General features: G+C 40.0%; 2 protein-coding genes across 3 annotated transcripts; one reads left to right on the top strand and one right to left on the bottom strand.

Annotated features, from left to right (window-relative positions):
- Nucleotides 1-461: 461 nt before the first annotated feature.
- On the bottom strand, nucleotides 462-10,567 carry LOC109473087 (DNA replication licensing factor MCM3-like). Its single transcript, XM_019772997.1, has 20 exons — nucleotides 10,403-10,567; nucleotides 9,794-9,906; nucleotides 9,372-9,494; nucleotides 9,107-9,192; nucleotides 8,506-8,636; nucleotides 7,881-7,955; nucleotides 7,302-7,465; nucleotides 6,464-6,569; nucleotides 6,048-6,178; nucleotides 5,519-5,673; nucleotides 5,116-5,189; nucleotides 4,790-4,924; nucleotides 4,446-4,535; nucleotides 4,100-4,184; nucleotides 3,611-3,740; nucleotides 2,870-3,020; nucleotides 2,243-2,383; nucleotides 1,705-1,855; nucleotides 1,209-1,317; nucleotides 462-840 (listed from the first exon to the last, which is right to left on the bottom strand). Exons 1-20 carry the CDS (start codon nucleotides 10,469-10,471, stop codon nucleotides 639-641), a joined length of 2,421 nt encoding a protein of 806 aa, XP_019628556.1. The 5' UTR covers nucleotides 10,472-10,567; the 3' UTR covers nucleotides 462-638.
- Nucleotides 10,568-11,674: 1,107 nt separating this feature from the next.
- LOC109473059 (ubiquinol-cytochrome-c reductase complex assembly factor 1-like) lies at nucleotides 11,675-15,224 on the top strand. 2 transcript variants are annotated; one of them, XM_019772962.1, is made up of 8 exons: nucleotides 11,675-11,797; nucleotides 12,139-12,261; nucleotides 12,723-12,795; nucleotides 12,971-13,028; nucleotides 13,262-13,322; nucleotides 13,438-13,485; nucleotides 14,148-14,339; nucleotides 14,820-15,224. In XM_019772962.1, exons 1-8 carry the CDS (start codon nucleotides 11,714-11,716, stop codon nucleotides 14,910-14,912), a joined length of 732 nt encoding a protein of 243 aa, XP_019628521.1. In that variant the 5' UTR covers nucleotides 11,675-11,713; the 3' UTR covers nucleotides 14,913-15,224. The 2 variants fall into 2 exon arrangements, with proteins under 2 accessions (XP_019628521.1, XP_019628520.1); XM_019772961.1 differs by lacking the exon at nucleotides 13,262-13,322 and having other exon boundaries at nucleotides 13,377-13,485; nucleotides 14,820-15,223.
- Nucleotides 15,225-21,546: the final 6,322 nt, after the last annotated feature.

Raw genomic sequence — 21,546 nt, forward strand, 5'->3', positions numbered from 1 at the left:
CTAGCCTTTCCAAATCCACCCCTCCCCCCAGCCACTGAATTTCAAGCCCTTCCAATCCCCCCCTACATAGCCTCTAGTCTTTCCAAATGCCCCCCAACAACCTCTGAATTTTGTTTAGTCCCTACTACCCTCACTTATGACTTTCTTAGCTTTGGAATGGTAAGAGTCAATGTTGACATTCCAAGAGACAAACCAAGGATAAAACATTTCAGTTCAGAGGACAAGGCACAATGGACAAGAGTCAAAACACAACCAGAAAGTTTGCAAAGACGTGGAAGTGATCTCTTTGAGTAAACAACAATGACGCAAGTGAAGTGACGCAAACTGATGAAGCAAGACCACATCCGTAAGAGTGATGTTTACAGGACTAGTTGACCATAAAGTTCCACAAAAACATATCCTGAAATGTGTCAGTAAGAAAAGGCTTTGATTAATATGATACAGCAATTTGGCGTAATTCATATAATTCTGTTTTTCCATTTTACAATTTCCATGCACAATTTTTTGTCATACATGCAAAAAAAAGGCAATGTCTCTGCACATACATGTAATTTTGACCAGTGAACACTTAAAAGTTTTAGTAATCATGTCCAATGTCACAAATATTCAAATGAGTACAAGTGTTCTGTCCTGAATATTTAAATGAGGAAGATGGTCTCGTCTGACAGCATGACTTGGTTGCTGTCCATCATCTTGTCCACCGCGCTGCGTATCTCGGTTTCCGAGAACGGATCGTCGGGATGGTCACCGTTGACTGCTTCTGTCACCCTCTTAAGGGGCAAGGATTCCGCGTGTTCTTTCTTGAAGACAGCCAGGAGTGACTTCTTGAACATCTGAAGTCTGAGGGGAAAAGAAAAAATTTCAAAGATTGCACAGTTGAATCAGTCTGTCATTATAAATAATTTTTTTTCAGTAAAATGTTAAGAATTTGGTGATTTTATTGAAGGAATGAAGTAATGAATGACTGGTTTATTATATCATATTCTATTATATTCCCATCCACCATCCATTCCCAAGTCAAGAGGGGTTTACAATGGGGGTTTCAAAACTCAAACTCAACGTAAAACACTGTGAATGCTTCCTTTTCCCCTACACTGCAAAATCAAATCCCACCAGTATCTTAAACACTGTAACTTGCTTGTGTTATAGGTACTACATGTATTTCAATTCATGGTGTCTTTTTTAAAAAATATGATGCAGCACAGTACCTGTCTTCAGACACCCCGTCCTTTGCAGCCCCCTGTGATGTTGATGTGTCCATGGACACGTCTGCGTCCTTCTGTTTCTGTTTCTCTCTGCGACGTCCGATGTCTGGTACTGGGGAGAGAAAAAACAAACTTTCAGAAGGCTTCAGATATATACTTAGCCCACTGGCTTATACTTGTGTAACACAGACTTCTGTATCTGTATCTGTATAGCCGATATAACCGCCTTTCGGCGCAACACACCAGCTTCGCAGGCACTCGGCGTGGCGGCAGCTGGCTACACCTAACCCATGAACATCTAACTCTAAACATTGTTTAAAGCTATCTAATGACAATGCCCCTACTATACTTGGTGACAGCGAATTCCACTCTGCGATAGAATGAATTCTTGAACACCTCGATCCTTGTTTGATAACTCTGGTACTTGAAGGCATGGCTATTTGAATACACTGTGCATATACTGACTTGTACAGATCCCCATAGTGTCTTCGGAACTTACCATTTTCATCATCATCATCATAGTCATACGGGTCGTCAGGGTTACGGGGAGGGCGCTCCTTCCTCCTCTTGGCAGGCTGTTCTTCCTCCTCCTCATCATCATCTTCTGAGTCAGCCTCTCGCTGGCGCTTCTTCTTAGCCTTTTCCAAGACCTTTAAAGAGATAACAGAAATAATATCATTTGTATTGGTCATCAGAGACTGGCCGAAAACATCGTTTTGTTGGAATGTTTGAGTCCATTAGTTGTCTCATTGACGAATTGTGCATAGCAGAGAAAAGTGATAAGCACTTACATCAAAATAACTGCAACAGATGAATTTTCTCTTACTCCCACACCAAGGTATCACAAATATTCAAATGAGTACAGCTGATATGTCCCAAATATTCAAAGAAGGAAAAAGGTCTTATCTGACACATACCCGAGTCCTACACATACATCCTGTCCGCAAATATTTCAGACCTATTTGTCGGAGAGGATGTAGGACTCGGGAGCTAAAATAGTTTTTTTTTAACCAGGCTAACAGAATGTACCCACTCACCTTGTGAAAGATGGCAAACTGTATCATTTCGATAGCTGCCTCAGCGTCCTCCCGTGTGATAGTTTTGCTCATGCGAGCCTTCGCGTGGGCCGACGCCAGACGGATCATTGTCTCCAGACTACGGGCTGTCACTGGCTGGGTCTGGGGGAACAGAAATGTACACATATTGTAAGATACGTAAATATTTTCTATTAAAGCATTGGAATATGTTGCTACACTGTGCTTGTTCCAATCATTGCAACCCAATGATATAAAGGGCAATACTGTATATAAGCTAGATAACAGTATCATGTGCAATGTCGTATGTTGTCGGAACATTTTGAAATGTCAGGTGTGGATTGAATGTATTTCAGTGGTAACCCCACTGCGATGCTCTAAAGCTCCCCCTAGTGACAAGTGAGAGCATTGCAAATCCATTATACACCACAAAGGACCTGCTGTATGGAGAACTTCCCCCATATCTCAAGTCATCCATGGAGACTAGGTTTGGCATTCATGGAGGAGCAAGGGAGAAATTATCAATGACGTTCTTATCTGGGTTCTATTACATGGACATGCAAGTGCTGGCAGACACCACAAAATTGGCACTAAAAGACTAAAGTATCTACTGAATGATGTTCTCCTCACCCTAGCCACATCGCTTGCCAGATTCTCCTGACTCCTGAGTTTGGAGTACTCATCAGCGATACAGTCTGACGCCTCACGGGTCAACACAGGTCGCAGGGCCTTCGCTACGTGGATATACTTCCTCATGAACTGCATGCTCACGATCTTCTCTCTGCAGAAATATCAGAGTGAAGGGACTGTTAGGAATTTACTGTAATTGAGAAATGTTTGTTATTTTGTGTTGTAAAGAAAGGTTAAAGTAGTCCAGCAGCCTTTCTGAGGCCGTAGGGGCAGTGGGTTGTTGATCCACTGTGTTTAGGGCATGGTATTGGAAGGTGGAGCCCATCCCTCTCCTTCTACTGCCTTGTACCTCTCTAACTGAAGTCAGGTATACCCATGCTAACAGTATTATTTCAACAGCAGAACATTCCTTGGATGGGTAGAAAAGAAATTTTTCAGACCATACCCAACACTGTGTAAAGCAGGCACGACGAAAAACAAGAACATACATGAAGTACATTTTTAAAATAATTTCTGGAGAAACATTTTCCTGAGTGTGCAAACACAAAACTACAAAATGCATACTTCTTGTCATTTTTCTGCCCGTGCAGTGTGTTGTCATGTTTCCACTGCCTTTTACCTCCCCAAAGTACACATTTTACACCTAGCTATGTGGAGTTGTGCTGCCTTTCCCAAGGACACAAAGTCCTTTAAACAATAACAGAAATATTTTTTGTGGAAGAAGAGATCAACAAAGCGTACTTCTTGTCCTTTTTCTGGCCGTGCAGCGTGTTGTCGTGTTTCTCATAGATGGACATCTCCTTCTCCTCCTCATCAGCTGCATCCAGGTCAGCTGTGGTCAGCACGTCCACGTCACTGCCCATTGGCAGAACTGTAAAGAAGAAAGAAAGAAATGTGAGATTCTTTTATGGGCTTCTAAAACACAGACCTTGTTTTGAAGAAAGCGTTTGTGTGATGTAATCTAATTGGGTATTTCACCACTTCCCAAATTCCTCCAGGAATACTATGGGAAGAGCTGGGGGAGGAAGAGAAAAAATATTTACACCATTTTCATTCAGTCACATTTCTCTATCTCTAACCTATTTCTAATCATCAAAGGAGGCTACTATTACACAAACATATGAAATAAATATAATACATGCTTTTTTTGCAGGTTCAGCCTCTAGCAGTGTCTGGAAGTGGGAAATTCAACAGTTCTTGTACACATGAAGAAGAAAACATCCCCCTTACCATCTCCATCCTGCTCCCCCGGGGATCTGTAGCGGTGGATCCGCAGGACGTGATCTGAGATCATACGATCATGTTCTGGATCCATCTAACACAAACAACAGCCACACAACATTCAAATTAGTTACAGAAGTGTAGACAGTTATGTACAACAGAAACTACAACATGTGCATGGTAAAATATCAGAGATGGCTGGCCTATACTGCTTTGCTACCCTTCTAATCTAACAAGAAACAATTTGAGTGTATGGCAACACCACACACACCAAAAGAGATAAAATAGATGCAAAAACTTGTCTTGAAAATATGTGAAATTTGTGTATACACTGCTGTGCATACTATTTGCTCACCTTGTCCAGAACAATAAACAGCAGATCAAAACGTGACAGTAGAGAATCCTGCATCCCAATGTTGTCCATCGGGGTCTTGTACTGGTCATACTAAATAAAAAAAACAACAATTATACAGTAAATACAAATTAGACACATTGAATATTGACACACATTTGGAAATATAAATACTTACCAATTGTTAAATAAAAATAAAAGTTAAGCTTTGAGAAATACTGCCTCTTCAAAATAATTAAAGTGGCAGCTAAAACCATACCTACAGCTTGAAAAAAATACTGCTACATACAAAATAACTTGCCACTTTTAGAATAACTGCCACTTTGAAACATAACTGCCACACATACCCTTCCGTACACGGGGTTGGCAGCGGCCAGTACAGAGCAGCGAGCATTGAGCTTCGCGTGGATTCCCGCCTTGGCGATGGTCACACGACCCTGTTCCATAACCTCGTGGATGGCTGTACGGTCCATGTCTGTCATCTGAAAAAATATTTTTTAAATAATTTCTTTATTTCAAGAACAGAGGCCAATATCATTATTTAGTAAAAACAGGTCAGCACACATACAAAGCTAAATACATCAATTCATGTATACAATAAAATAAAATACAGTGGTGGTTCAATTTATGACAACTGTATATATCATCATTTTTTACAAGTACAGACTCCTACCTTGTCAAACTCATCGATACAGACCACTCCTCGGTCAGCCAGCACCATAGCTCCTGCCTCCAAACGTCGCTCACCTGAAACAAACAATGTAGGTAGAATGTAGGTACATGTAGGCAACAAAAGCTGTAGTTTTGAACAATGATGTTTAGCTATAAGGGACCACAGTCACAAAAATATTAGACTGAGAGATAATCTTTGCATTTGCTTGCAACAATAAGGTAATTCCTGTTTTTTTTTCTCAAAACACCTTTATGTTCAGTTCACTGTTTTCATTGTAGCTTCTGTATCAAATCATTTGTCTTTTGCCCTCCCCTCCCTGCATGTGCTGCCTGCATGAGGGCAGGTTTAGTGAACATGTCCACTTTCCTCAGACCGAGAAATTTAGCTACTGTGAAGACAGTACCTGTTTCCTGGTCAGTGGTGACGGCAGCGGTCAGACCCACACCAGACGAGCCGCGGCCGGTAGTCGGAATGGCGCGCGGAGCCGTGTGCAGCACGTAACGCAGCATCTGGGACTTTGCAGTGGACGGGTCACCGATAAGCAGTACGTTGATGTCTCTGGAAAAATGACATTTAGTTTTGGTACTTTTGACATGTAGTGTAAAAATTCCAAATCTGTGTGTACTACCTGGTAGTGTACATGTAGTAGTGTACATAAAATTCTGTAACGGAAAAGGATTATTTTGGAATGATATGTTTCGCTTTCGTACTGGGGAGGGATGGTCCAAAAATATAAAATAAGCTGCATTTGCTAGCAAATGTCTTGTTTCTAGTATTGACTATTTGTCTTAAGTGTTTTATTTTCTTGTACAAATTGAATTGCATAGCAAAGACTGTCATACATATAAAAGCTTTTGACTTTGTTGACTTCCACGCAAAGAAGAAAAGAGTGAATGTTTGTGGGAATCAAACCCATGTAGTCTGGTACTCACCCCCTAAGCCGTGTACCGTTAGACAGAACCTTCTCACACCCTCCCAGTAACATACACAGGACGGCTTTCTTTATGTACTCATGGCCGTGGATGGTGGGAGCCATGGACTTGGCCAGGATCTCAAACACATCCTGTCAGAAAGAAAATAAGCAATTAGCATTTAGAATAACCAACTTGCGATTCATTGTCAAATCATTTGAAAAAATTCTGGTATAAAACTTGTTATTTAACAGAAAATCAGGAACAGATTCTGAAGCAAGTTAAACTAAAGTTGCAGTGAGACTTTCAAACAATACAGGTGTTCCAGACATTGTTGAGAATGTCTTCTGATAACACTGTTTTTCTAATGTAGACTGGTCTTAACGTACTTGGTAGAAATACGAAAGTAAAGATTATATAAAAGTCTTTTTCCTCACCTTCTTTGTCTTGCTGAACTTCTTGATCTTTGCGACGTCATCTGCAGAGAAAGATGGAGCGACTTCCTTACTCATCAGCTTGATGTTGTTTGCGATCATGATGGTTCTGGGGAACAAATATTATACAGATTCTACATGAATTTCCAATACTGACTCCCATAGACAAAGTCTACAGACCATAAATTGTGAAATTTTCATGGTGGTTCTATTTTTGCTATTTTTTACAATGATGTCTTTTTCTATGACAATTGTGCTACAGAATTGTTTCAACTATGAACTTCAAACACTGTGAAACCTCAATTCCGTCATACCACAAAATAAAACCATCATGAGATAAAATACACTAAATTTACAGTATCAAATCAACAATGTTGACCAGCACTAGAAGTTATTGAATGGTCCCCTATGTTCCCCACCTGAAGGTACCAGAAGTGAACCCTCCCTTCATAAAGGGCAGACAAAATAAAACCATTTACTACACAACACCAATGTCGACTATCACTAATTGTTACTGAATAGTCCCCTATTTTCCCCACCTGAAGGTTCCAGAAGTGAACCCCCCCTTCTAGGAGGGCAGACAAAATAAAAACATTTTAGTAAATGCTTTACTGTGTCCTTTTACTACACAACGCCAATGTTGACTATCACTAATTGTTACTGAATGGTCCCCTAACTTCCCCACCTGAAGGTACCAGAAGTGAACCCTCCCTTCTTGGAGGGCAGACAAAATGAAACCATTTCAGTAAATGCATTAACTGTTAGCATTCAGCAATGCTGACCAGTACTCACTGCCACTACCAGCACTACTTGTTACTGAATGGTCCCCTATTTTCCCCACCTGAAGGTACCAGAAGTGAACCCTCCCTTCTTGGAGGGCAGACAGCGGTAGAGCCCGATGACCTGCACACGGTCCCCGGGTTTGCACGCGTCGACAAGATCATCGTCAGCTACGATATCCACTGACCGCGGGAGCTGGCCTGCTGGGGCTTTCTCTGGCATTTCCTAATCAAGGAAAAATGAAGAAAATAATCAAAATTATCAAAAATCAAAGTTATCAAAATTATCTGTATCGCCAGTATAACCGCCTTTCGGCGTAACACAGCAGCTTCGCAGGCACGCGGCGTGGCGGCAGCTGGCTGCATTACACCGATCGACTTGTTGCACCTAACCCTTGAACATCTAACTGTAGACATTGTTTAAAGCTATCTAATGACAATGCACCTTCATTATGATTTAAACACACACAACCAGGGCAGCCGAATTAGCCTGTGGCTATTACAAAGGGCTATCCCTGCTGACAAGACAAAACATATATGACCAGCTTAACAGTCTATAACATTACTCTATGTAATAGACTGTTACACAGAAGTTGGAATGGTTTTGAGAGCTATAATTTGTAGCACAAAAAGAAACAAACCTGTATGGTGAATGTCTGGTGGTCTTTGTAAGCAGACAGGCCGAATTCTGTCTCAAGTGGGTTGTTATCCTCATCCTGGCGTTGGAATGAAAAATTATGTATGAATTCAGTATGAAAAAAGACAGCTAAAGTATGAATAACTACTAACTGCTGTTTTTTTTTTCAACAATCTTTCTGCTGCCTGACTAGCCTGGGTACCATCCTACTTGTATGCCGGGGCTCCCACACTCGCTTCCCTAAGAAGTAGGGAAGCGAGTGTGGGAGCCCCGGCATATAAGTAGGATGGTACCCAGGCAACTGCCTGACCCCATACTTAATGTATTACAAATTTGGTTTTAACAGGTTACTGCAGCAAAATAGAACAACTAACTTAAAGGTAAGTGCAGATTTTAGATGCAGAAGGACTTAAGCTATAAAATATTCCAATAAACAAATAAACAAACCTTAGGTACGTTGGTGAAGGTTAGACATCCAGGTAATACGATACGCCAAAAAAAACAGTTACTCAAGCAACTGGATATGATTTTGAAAACGGTCAGAGTTTTAGGTAGCATCCACTACCTTTTCATCAGTGACTGAGAGACCAGAGGAGAAATGCAGGTTTATGATTGGTATGCAAACCAACCTTAGTTGGGTAGACAGCACTCGAGGGAAAGGCATCGAGTGAGGTGAGGTCCGTGTAGCGACGTTCAATGGTCTTCTTGGTAGCTGGGCAGTAGTGAACACTGCGAACTACTTTGGTACGCACCAGGGAACCTGGAACAGACACACAAATAGTTAAACCTTTATTGTTACTGCATACATATATTTTGTACGTAGGATCACGTTATCCACACATGTATTTAAGTTTGTTAGATCTTTAGTTGTAGAAGACTATACAAAAGTCCCTGCACTTTTTGTTGTGTCAATAAAGAATCCCTGTAATGATCAAGTCAATGACTAAACCAAGAAATCAGAGATTTTATACTTTGGGGGAATTGTGTTGAAATCGTCTAGTACTCCTGTTCAAAATAATTCAATACATTACATAAAGGTTTTCAATGTATTACTACAACATAATTGAACACTATGACACTTCAACAAGCAAAACAACATTACATTACAAAAACTAGATTCAATTTTTTGGCTTCCAAAGAACATGTAGTGTAGACTATGTAAGGTAAAAGATGAACTGTTCAATAACATTACCATCCTTGGCAAATAGATATCATTTGTGTGAAACCTACACTTTGTGACGATCCCCTCCACACACACCAGGTTTCCGAGGTAAGATGAGGTCAGGGTTCGTGGGGTCACATGTTTGGCGCCAAAACTGTCAAGTGAGAAAAAAAAATTTATTGAACATCAATCAATAATTATTGAAAATTACAACTAAATCCTACTTAACAAAATTCCTACTGTCTTTTGACACTTTTCCTTCCAAATTTTCGAGTGATCCTCAGTTATGTAATAACAAGTAAACATGATTAGTGTTGTAACAAAGTGCCTTACCTTCCTTCAAACCCCACAAAGAACTCCTCGTGTTGTTTGGCGTAGGCCGTGTCTGCCGTGGCCACAAAATCCTTCAGTGCCTTCTGGAAACACACCAACTCCTCACAGCCGGCAGACAGCAAGCTGTTACCAGGAAAACAAGACATTCAGTCAACATACAGCTTTTACTTTATCACTAGAAAGCTTTAAACAACTTCTGCAATTAAATGTGTAAAGATTGAGTGTAACAAGTCTCAGAAGAGGGGACAACTTGTAGATAAAGACGTAACATGGCAATCTAGCAATCTCTTATACCCTTATACATACATGTGTACTTCAGTTATCTAACCTAGTGCATTTAAGCCATTTATGGCATGATTATGCAAAAAAGTTCATTGTTATTGTCATTAGGCTGTCATCTTTAGGATTTAGTGTAAACTTACGCGTTGGCGCGTTTCTCGTTCTTCTTCCTGAGTTCGTTGATGTTGACAACGAGGCGGAAGTCGTTGTTGGTCACCATCTCACGAACCTTGTCTGTGTAGGTCCCATCTGTCTCCTGAAATGAATTATATGTTTCAGCCCCAGGGTTCTCACCAGGATTTTTTACAGTGTAGATAGTGCTGTGTACCGGTTTGCTGGACCGGTTCAGTCATTGTAAAAATGTTTAGGTTCAAATTAAAAAAAAACTATAAGTCAAGAACCAATTCTGGACTTATTACAAAAATAAAACCTAAAATAAAATGTACCAGAAATATGTACCTGCCAGACCCCCAAGAAATTCTGCCCCCCCCCCCCAACATACACACAAACACACACACACACATACAAAAGAGTAGTATGGCTTCAACAAAGGAACTTAACACGGTGATTCAAATACATTATTCAACACCTACAACAAACTATTGATATAATAACTTAGAAATATAAAACATTCGCTCTGTTTCCGTTGTTCTACGACCGAGGCATCAAGCAAGGCCATGCATGCTTATCATAATACCATATCGCGAAACAGACCGCGAAAAAACAACAAAATACGAATAACTTTTCCTTACCGCATCATCTAGAAAGTCCAGATACTCTCTCTGGACGTCACGCAAATGTTGGTCCACGTCTGTGTCCATTTTGGTGTTGAAAATTCTGCTTTTCTTGCCGAAAATGTGCTTGAAAATTTCCAACAGTTCGGTATGGTTCTTCTGTAAAGACCAGCAGATTTCGCGCCAAACTGGTCAGCTGACCATGGGGACCATTTCATTCTTGTCAAATTAGGGGTGCTCAGCTTAATTTTTTCTTCTCTTTGATATTGTATGGACAAATTTCGGCTTAAATATATATTAAATTATCCATATAATACTCAAAGTATATTCTTATTTACATAATCCATTAATTGTTTTCAGAGTTGAGCTTTGGTATAATGATCTTAGTTTTTACGGGACCCCTATTTCTGGAATATTGTCACTTGGCGCCATTTAAACCATGTGATCAGACCATACCATGTTTGTAGTTCATTTTTGAACCGCTATGCGGCGCTCGTGAGAAGAACGCTACCATTCCCAATAAAAATTCGAGGAGAATCTAAAGCTTCTAAACTGCTTCCTCACAGCCAAAGAGATATCTTTATTCCAAATAATAAAATAACTGCCATTCCTTATAAAGTAAATACCATTTTACATTGTTTAAGCGAGACATAGCCTTTGTAAACATATGCAGAAAAAGGTTCAGAAACCCCCTGTTAAAAGTGGTATCGCCCGGTTTGAGTAACCTTTGCGTAACTCGTGTGTTTTGTAAGAAGTGACTTTGCTTGGAGGACAGGGACTCTACTTTGAACAACCCAGAGCCGTAAGAAACAGCAGAACCTTTTTCCACACGATGTCCTGTCTCAGACCGATGTTAGCCACCGCTGTTCGCTGCCATTGTCGGGCCTTGCAGCTAGCTGCTGTACAGGTATAGTACTGCCCCCCTCCCCCTTTCATAACCAACTTGAAATTATTTGCGAGTCTGTGATACTGAAACCGTAGTTAACACAGCTATGATACGTAATACTAGTACGTTACTGTAATGATTTCTATTGTAACTGTCTGTGTCTGTATGTGTGTGTGTGTGTGTGTGTTTCTGTGTGTGTGAGTGAGTGAGTGTGTGTGTGTGTGTGTGTGTGTGTGTGAGCTGGCGTGTGTGTGCATTTGTGTGTGTGTGTCTGTGCGCGCGCGTGTGTGTGTGTGTGTGTGTGTGTGTCTGTGCGTGTGTGTGTGTGTGTGTGTGTGTGTGTGTGTGTGTGTGCAAAGCCTTAAAATTTTGATAGAAATGGAACAATTTCACGTTTCCAGAGCCCAGCACTTGCAAGTACCTGCACCACTCCTGGCACAAAGATGTTGAACCTACAACAGACCAGCAATCCATACACACCTGTCAACGTAGTCACTAGACAATTCTCATCTGTTTCATCAGTACAGGTAAGGTATATTTACTCTTGAAGATCTCAAACTGTTTAGCCTGAGTGTCAGCTAGCCTTTTTATTGTAACAGATAGTAACGCCTAACTCACATCATATCACTTTCATATTCCTGTAGTAATACTAGTAGTCTCTTAGAATAGACTTGATTGTATTGATCACATTGTTATTGATGCCATACATTGTGTACAACTGTCGAGCAATAAAGTTCATTCATTCATTTTTAGCTTTCGTCTTCTCCCCACATTCTACTACCAGCAGCTACTAGTACATAACTAAGAGTATTGTAAATGTATGAAATTTGCCCTCTTCTTAAACAAGTTTTTTTATTTATGTCTTAAGTATCAGAGTGAAGGAGGAACCACTCCTTACTACCCTCCCACAGCTGCTGAGGAGAAGACAAGTCTTCCCAGAAGGATTCTCAAGAAACTGGGTTTCACAGGGAAACTTCGTGTCAACAAATACGTGAGACATATAATAATTTCATCATACCATATCTTCATTAAACATTCTTAACGCAATCTGTTGCTTCTATATAATCTAGTCAAATGTCAATTGCAATGCCAATGTACTAGTAGCATATAGCCTACACATAGCTTGGAAATTACCAGAGTACCAGAGTAGGGGCATCTTTGGTGTTGAAATTATGTACAGTACATGTGTACTAGTATGTAAATTTATTTGGGGGGCTTGGAAAGAAAGACAGGTGATAAAAAACCAGATAGTGAACTGAAGTGAAGTGAAGAAGAGAAGGGCTTGATTTTGCAGTGAATGGGTAAAGGAGGATTTTACAGTATTGTAAGTTTACTGTTGAAACAATTCTTAAGTACAGTAAGTGTAATGTAATTGTCAGGATATGTCAGTAGTACTGTACCTCCTCCCCCTAAAAATACCATTGACTTGTTTTTATAATTCTTATATTACAGAGATTGCGGAACTCTGGACTGCTCATGTATGCATGTTGTACAGATGGCATCAACTTCAGCGACTTTTTTGAAGGTAAGGACATTTATAAGTACCCACAACTTCAATTCCGATGGACTAAAAATTTATTTGACTAAAAAAATGCACACACCAGGTGAGAAAAAGGCACTTCTCAATACAGTTTCAACAATGGAATGTCTTTTGTATGAATATTGTCGAAGTGATGTAAAGTCTTTTTGTTTTCTTTCAGCCTGTGGTCTTCCAGATACCCTAAATTCCTGGTTTCTTATCATGGAGCTACATGTGTGGTGAGTTCCTCTTACTCTAGTCTAAAGCACCTAAAGTACCTACTAGTAGTCTTTCAAGCTAGGTTCAGGGTAGGTCTGTGAGCTCTTATGTAGACCGCCTCCTTCACTCGTCTTGCAAGAAAGTCTGATTCAGAATCAAGGATTTTAAGTCCTAAAGATACTGAGTCATTGTAGTGTTGGCAGGTAAACTTTAGTCATTATGAAATAAAGACTAAACTTCTTGTGTGTTTCAGGATGTGTTTAGTCCGTATGAAACAGGAGGGAGAAGAAGGAAAGATCGTGTGTCGCTGGCTGGTCTATACAAACAAACAAACAACAAACAAACAAACAGTCTTGTGTGTGTTTCAGGATGTGTTTAGTGCGTATGAAACAGGAAGGAGAGGAAGGGAAGATCGTGTGCCGCTGGCTGGTCTATACGATGTGGGAGGATGTCAAGACAAGGGGCAAGGCCATGGGAGTATGCAACACTATCATTGTTTGGTTTTCATAATGCATAAACTGCATGCCTTTGGTAGGTGTACACATGTATATGTAGTTGTGTGCATCAAGTGCAAGGTGCATAAGACTGGACTGTCTGAACCACTCACACTGGGCCATGGATCCCTACCTTTTTCGATAATTATGCAGTGGTAGGTTAGTGATAACATAAAGTCAATGCGAAAAAGTAGTCACACCCATAAATACCAGAGTTATCAATCAAGGATTCAGGGGTTCAAAAACTCGCTTTTACTTAGAACTATTGTAGAATGGGACTCACTGCTACCAGGTACAGTTGGGACATTATCTATACATAGCTTCAAACAAAGTTTGCCAGTGTATAGTAGAAAGTATTCATTCCTCAAGCTAACCGACATCTCACACAGTGACACACAGTCATCCCTCTGTAAGACATCTGGAGCTGCATAAAGTTTGCCAGAGTAATATTGCTAGCTATCACCCCGCTGCATGCCTGCAATTTTATCTGTATACGGATACAGATACAGATAAAATTGCCACAATGTTTTGCGATGTACGGTAATTTTTAAGTGTCGTGAAAAATGCCAGATATGTTTCCCTGGTGAGATAGAATAAAAAACAAACAAACAAATGCAAGCAAACCAACAAACCTGTCATTGGCAGGTGGCGTCTTCACAAATGAACGAGAGCATCAGTGTGTGGACGGAGCAGTTTTATGCCATGATCTTCTCGTATGACGAGGGAATCATCTGCGACGACCGAACGCTCGCCGCGGCCGTTTGGCGGACCGTGTTCAATAAGAGCTGTGACGACCCCCAAAAGGTGGAACGACTCGTGGCGTACATCAGACAACAGGTAAGTGGTCAGTTATTCTAATAATCGACCACTTGTGACGTTAAGGCCTTGTATAGTTGTAATGTCAGGAGAACCGTGTTTAACAAGAGCTGCGATGACCCTGAGAAGGTGGAACGACTCGTGGCGTACATCAGACAACAGGTAAGTGCACTTTTGAGGTTACCTAAACTATCTTAGGCGACAGGTGAGTGGTCAGTTATTCTAATAAACAACCATTTTTAAGGTTACGGCTCTGTAACTTAAACTATCTTAGATGACAGGTGAGTGGTCAGTTATTCTAATAACCAACCACTTTTAAGGTTAAGTTACGGCCTTGTAAATTAAACTATCTTAGACAAAAGGGGAGTGGTCAGTTATTCTAATAACTGACCACTTTTGAGGTTTCGGCCTTGTAACTTAAACTATCTTTGTTATGATTAATTAGAAGGCTATATATTGAAATATGGAAGTTTGAAAAAAGTTTTTTTTTTCAATTTCCAGATGCAGCACATTGACGACCTTGACACTGAACAGCTGCTGAAGTATGGCAAGGTCACCTGGCTGCCCTTTGACCCCAAAATGACCTTGGACTAACAAAAAAATTTCCCTCAAACATGAAACTACTTGTAAGATTTTGTTTTGTTCAACAATATCAATGAAATATTACCAGTATTATGCATTTTGAAAGTAAGAAAACCTACTATGAACGTAAATGCAAAACACAAAAAATTGTAAAGTTTTTAGGTGTGTTTCAAATATTACAATGTAAGATATTATCTTAAGCTAGATGTTAAGTCAATTCATCAATTAATCAGTTAACTACCTCTAAAGAAGAAGTGGACTACAACTATGTTGTTAGATAATGTATCTGAATTTTGATTAAAATGTACATTATTTGAAAAGGATTGAAAACTGGTACCAAGAATCATTTTTTTTCTCTATGATAACTATAATTTGACTAAATTATCTGCCCTACTGAAATTCACTGTCATGCAAAACAACGTATGCTTTTTTATAAACATAATTTTATTGTACCACAAAACTTTCATCAACACATAATGAACACATCATCAATGTATTATACAGCCAGACATGGCCTGTCCTTGGTGCTGAACACTATACACACAAATGTTACTTGTAACACAATCAAATAGACCTGTCCTTGGTGCTGAACGCTATCCACACAATGCAAAAATTGGCAAACATGCCTGTCCTTGGTGCTGAACACCATCTACACACACACACACACACAAACTCAACATGCCTGTCCTTAGTGCTGAACACAGTTTAACACGCCTGTCCTTGGTGCTGAACACCATCCACACACAGGTGAACTACACAAGTGTACAATGTATACTTCCTGTTTCATAAGAGTATCAGATTAATGTCAGAAAATTATATCCTTTCCAATCCTACATACAGCTAGATTTAAATTATAGTATATACATTAGAGAACATTAGTATATATATATATATATATGCATTAGTATATACATTAGAGAACATGCAGTTTTCCAGAGGGGGCAAATCGTAAAAGCCTTACATGACTATATATGGGTGTCAGCTGTTCTAAGCACTGCCTTACCTCCACTGAGGTTTCCCCTACTTCATATACCGATATATAAGTTGACATTTGCCAGCAAATGCAACATGTTTCACTACATCTCTTATTGCTTACATCAAGCTATCTGCTTATACAATAAAGTAGTTTGCTTTTTTGGGCTCGGGTGGTATTAACGCCTATTGTTCCTTGCGTGTATCTGAAAACAACTGAACACAATTCCTACAAGTGCAGTAGATATTATCGCTACCAGCCCCTGTATCTCTACTAGTACAATATCATCTTTTCCAGAATCCATAGAGTTCTCATTCAAAAGAATGCTTACGTTGAACATCCATGTGAAAGAAGAAGTTGTAAGTGTGGTTTTAGAAAAGTTCGGTCGTGTCCAATTCCTGGGATGAGTTGATGTAGGAGTCTTCTTGGTTGGAATGGCGTCGGTAGTTTCCGTCTGCTCTTCGGGTAGCTTCGGGCGATCTTCGTAGTCGGGAATCGGCAATGATCGTAGAGTGTTCGGAAATGTGTCGAATCCTAGTTGGTCGCCCGAACAGCTAACTTCTAACGCGTTCGCTAACTGAACTATGGTCAGTTCGCGGCAGCAAAATAAAAATGCCGCCTTGTTGGCAATGTTTTCACTCCACGGTTGGCAATTCGGAATTTTTTTGTTGTCTAACCGTGCGTATTTCGAATTGAAAGTAGAATTACCAGTGCAAATCTTTTTTAAAGGGTTCCCATCTACAATGACATATACAGGTGGCGCGGAATCTTTACTTTTCGTCTGAAAATCGGCGCTCAAAATTTGTGCTAACTTCACAAACGCCACTCTTTTGCGCATAGAACAGGAGCATTTAGAGCCATGGTTTTGAAGCATAGAATTCCATGGTACGAAAGCAAGCTTGTTTCCAGAAAGGTCCACTTCCGAAAGCGCTTTGCAGCCGTCAAATGCTCCTCTTTCTACACATTCGATGGCGTTTTCAGAAAAATTCAATGTCTTCAACCACTCAAGTCCCGAAAAATAATGCCTCAAAACTCGTTTCAGAAGGTTTTGCGAAAGATCAACCTTCATAAGTCGTGGACATACAGTAAACGTACCTTCATGGATGGTAGAAATTTGGTTTTTGGTCAGATATATTCCCCTCAACGAATTCAAACCGTGAAAAGAAGATTTTCTGAGCTCGGACAGTCTCCCGTTCTCCACATTCAGCGTACCAACTGTTTTAGGAATGTTGGCGGGAATTTGGTCAAAGCTACCCGATATACAAATTACAGTACGTTCGTTTAGGGTACAAATACAACGCGAATCGAAAACGCACTTTTGAAAACCGTTCGTCAAAAAAGCGTACACCAAGAAAAAATACAACCTTACCGCTAGGTACCTCATCGTAGTATTACTAGTGCATTGACTCGCCTTGTTCAGTTATTTATAACTTCTTTGGTGGAAATAATTAATTATATGGCCTCATGTCTGTACATGTGATGTTCACATGATTACTCTCCAAGCAGAGTTGGGTTTTGGGTAATTTTTGGGCCTTTTTTATTGGGGTTTCTTCTTTTTTTCACTGGAATTTTGTTTCACCCAATGAAAAAAAAAATCCAGTGCAAAAAAAGAAACCCAGATAAAAGAAAGCCTAAATTCACGCTAAAATACCCCAAGACCCAAACCTCTGCTTGGAGAGTACACGTGATGAACACGTGATGTTCACGTGTCCTATCATTGGGTCTTCACGTGTACAAACAGGTGGACATCTGAAGGTCTTCCTTCCGATATATAACAATGACGTCACCATAGACATCACCGCGTGTCATATACAGACATATTAGTTTTTTTTCTTCTTAATATTTGCTTCAAATTTTAGGAAAAAAAAACTTTTATATAAAACGAGTACCGACCTTTAGCGATGTCGATGAACTCGTATCAATGCTGAAATAGACAATGTCAATAGTGGAAGCGGTATCCATACCTTACCATTTTAAACAGCATTTATTTTTGTGTGTTTAGGAGAGTAGGCTCTTGGAGGTATACAATTTTTGACATGAAAATGTCAATGCAATGCCTCGAGAGTAAAATGGGAAAATGGTGACTGAAATTACGAACTTTGTCATAGAAAAGAAATATACAAAAGATAACATGTTAGGGGAGTTGGTCCGCTAAAGGAGTGCAGTTTGCCACTCGGACTAAACTCTCCTGGCACATTATCTGTCTGTTTGACCAATTTCTTCTCTTTCCAGCCGCTTCTGAAGCCTGGTAGAGGCTAATAAAACGTGCTGCCTGCCCTAGGCCTGGTCTATTACGTTACGTTAGCCTCTACCAGGCTTCAGGAGGCGACTGGAAAGGAAAGAAATCGGCCAAATAGAGAGACAGCATGCCAGGGGAGTTAGTCCACACCCGGGTGCGGCAAACTGTACTCTCTAGCGGACCAACACCCCTGGCATCTCTCTATTTGTTGACCAATTTTGCTTCTTCCAGCCGCCTCTGAAGCCTGGTAGAGGCATAGCCTAGGACCAACTCCCCTGCCATGCTATTTGGCAAATTTCTTCTCTTTCCAGCAGCCTATAAAGCCTGGTAGAGGCTACTAAAACGTGCCTGTGAAGCCTGGTAGAGGCTACTAAAACGTGCCTCTGAAGCCTGGTAGAGGCTACTAAAACGTGCCGTCTGTCCCAGTCTGTTACGTTACGTGCCACCATGTGTTACATGCAGACTCATTACTCGACTGCGTTTTGAAAAACATGAAAAAACTCCCCTTTCACAACAACAATTCTCCGAAAAATGTGGGCGTTTTATATGAAATTCTCCCCTCGTGAAATACCAAACGAGGTCTAGCACTGTAGCTTCCTACCACAGAAGCTTCAAATGCACCACAAATTTCTTAGACAGATGAAGGCGAAAAAAGCTATTTCAAACGCAGGGCGAGACATTTTTTGCTGTCTGGCTCAAACGATAGAACAGTGTCGTTGTTGAACAGTTTTTGCTGAAACGTATACTGGTGGGACGTTTTTGTATCGCCTTGATTGAATTGGAAATTCGGCAGCAACGTTTTCGTTTAGTCGTGTGGTAGGAGCAACTAGTCTCTACCAGACTAACTACGCTGGCTATATATAGGAGAATATTTGCCAGGGGAGTTTGGCCGCCTTGTAGGTTTGACTGGCCGCGCAGTTAAGGAGGGAAAGAAACTACCTCCCCGCGGCCGGACTTCCTTAGCCAATTTTACTCTCTTTTTTGCCGAATTCTACGATACGTATTTCCGTAGAAAGGCCTGTTGGAGGCTAGGAGCAACGGCTACGTTCATACGGCGTTTAACTCAACGGAAAACATCGCTGTCAGGGCATCTTGTCTGTGTTGGCCTAACCGGGTAAGGCACAATTCTTCATAAGGTCGTCTTTCGAAATACATTTTCGCTGAAGGCTGTGACAGCATTGCGATTGAAACCTCCGACAAGGATCTACGGCAGCATTAGTCGTAGCAAAGAAACTGGATTTTGGAAGACACGCACGACTAACGCAAGAACCTTCGGTTTGTGATCTTACGACGATCACAAGACGCATGTACAATTCAGTACAATTGACTTGACTCTTGCTCGTAAGTCTCTTACCTTAACAGTTTTTTTTATATTACATACAATTTTTTAATTACAGTATTTTTAAAATATTTTTTTGTGTGTTTACGTGGGCATGCTGTTGAAGGTATCTTAAAAAAAGAAAGGAGAGATTTTTCTGAAAACGATCTCCATAGTATATAAATTTATAATAGAAATTTTTACAAATTCTTTTAACCTAGACGTTACAATCAAATTGATATTACAATTGCATGGATTTTGTTTGATGATGTTTCATATATAAAAACGTTTAAAATTATTCAAAAAAGCGTAAAAGGTCTAACTCAGCTTAGAGAAAAATTGAAGATGAAAGTTGTACTTTTATTACTATTAGTCTGTTGTATACATTATAGCGCCTGTCGGTGTTTAAATCTAGATTACTGCACTTGCCATGATATTGTTAAGTGTGAGAGTTGGGCTAACCATACGTACACGGAAATTCCACATCCTTTACCACAAGACATAAAAATTCTAGAAATATCATCACAAAGTATCGAGAAAATTGCACCAAACGACTTTCCATACTACTTGCCATATCTGACAAAACTACGTATAAAGCAATGCGGGCTAATATTTCTGCTACCTAAATGCTTCGAAAACGTGTCGAACATTTTTGAGATGGATTTGTCAGAGAACAATATTACCAGGCTCGAAAATGAAACATTTTGGGGGCTGGAGAGGCTTAGGCGTCTAAATTTGACTTCTAACAAAATCACGTATATTGATGACCAAGCATTTATCGGGCTTACAAAATTATCACACCTGTATCTAAGCAAAAACGAACTCACACGCATTCCCCCAACCGTAGCTTCTCTTAATTATTTTATGCTAGAGAGGAACAAAATTAAACTATTTCCAGAGGATGTAGAATTAATAAAACACGTTCAACAACTAAGCCTTAGGCATAACCCAATCAAATGTAACTGCAACGTGCGGCCATTTCAACGGTTAGCAATTTTTAATTTTTGGGCAATCAACTGTGAGATCAGTAAAGGAAAGAAAGTGGCGATAGAATTTCTAACACGTTTAAAAACCCTCAACTGCAATGGACAGACAGTCGAAGTGGTTCCGAGGAACATATCTTTAAGTGTAGGCGGTAACACATCTTTTACGTGTAAGACTAAGTGTAAGAAAAATCTTCGATTTACGTGGACTCAACCGAATGGAAGCATCATTGAACCAGACAATAACCTTTACGACTTAGAAGGAATTCACACCGACGAAAATGCCACCTTATTTTCGACAAACCATGGCGAAGCCTGTGTCTCTATGCTACATCTCAAACAAGTCTCTCTCGAAGCAACTGGTACCTATACTTGTAACGCTGATGCTCCAAAACTCCGTACCACAAAAGCGACTGCTTTATTAACAGTCTTGGTTCCGGAAAACACTACTGTCATCCAGTCTCATAACCCCGAAAACACTAAAGCAACGAATACAAGCCTACAAGATTTCAACGTGAACAATACGGTTACATTTCAGTCTGTTACCTTCCCAAACATCAACCAAACAGTTGTACTACAAAATACTACAGCAGGCATGTCAATTGTACTGCTGCCTTTGCAATCAGACAAACATGTAACGTTAGTGGGCTATCTTCACTATGTAATAATGGTGTTAAGTATTTCAGTAGCCGTATCCATGTGTTCAACGGTAGCTTGCTTTGGAACGTATATGTGGTTTAGCAAAGATTTTGGAGGATCTAGGATGCCAATAGTTGAAACAATGGTATTACAGATTGGAATATGCTCTTCGAATGTTTTGTTATCGAGTTCGGCGGGTTTGGGGCCAGTGCACCACTATGAAAACGATGACCAAGAAACTCAAAACGACCACATCTATGAAAATGCCAACGAGATGTAAACCTTTATTGGTACTCAATGTAGAAAAAATAACAAGATTGGCAATAAAAATATTGAAATGGCGAAGCTTGTAATTATAAATTTGATATTTAAAACTTTATTGGTACTCAATGTAGAAAACGAACAAGGTTGACAATAAAATTATTGAAATGGCGAAGCTTGCAAGTTTGATATTTAATGTTATTTATCTGTCATGTAGTATATGATTGTGGTTG

This window comes from Branchiostoma belcheri, unplaced genomic scaffold, assembly GCF_001625305.1.
Source record: "Branchiostoma belcheri isolate BF01 breed outbred unplaced genomic scaffold, Haploidv18h27 scaffold29, whole genome shotgun sequence".
In the NCBI taxonomy this organism is placed as follows: Eukaryota; Metazoa; Chordata; class Leptocardii; order Amphioxiformes; family Branchiostomatidae; genus Branchiostoma; species Branchiostoma belcheri.

Bases quoted from the DNA above. Each gene is read 5' to 3' on its own strand.
- LOC109473087 (XM_019772997.1), bottom strand. From the start codon at position 10,471: ATGGACACAGACGTGGACCAACATTTGCGTGACGTCCAGAGAGAGTAT. The intron at 9,495-9,793 runs GTAAGTTTACAC...TCCTGGTAACAG, and splicing joins AACGAGAAACGCGCCAACGC to CTTGCTGTCTGCCGGCTGTG. The intron at 841-1,208 runs GTACTGTGCTGC...TTTTCCCCTCAG, and splicing joins GACGGGGTGTCTGAAGACAG to ACTTCAGATGTTCAAGAAGT.
- LOC109473059 (XM_019772962.1), top strand. From the start codon at position 11,714: ATGTTGAACCTACAACAGACCAGCAATCCATACACACCTGTCAACGTA. The intron at 11,798-12,138 runs GTAAGGTATATT...TTATGTCTTAAG, and splicing joins CATCTGTTTCATCAGTACAG to TATCAGAGTGAAGGAGGAAC. The intron at 13,029-13,261 runs GTGAGTTCCTCT...TGTGTGTTTCAG, and splicing joins ATCATGGAGCTACATGTGTG to GATGTGTTTAGTCCGTATGA.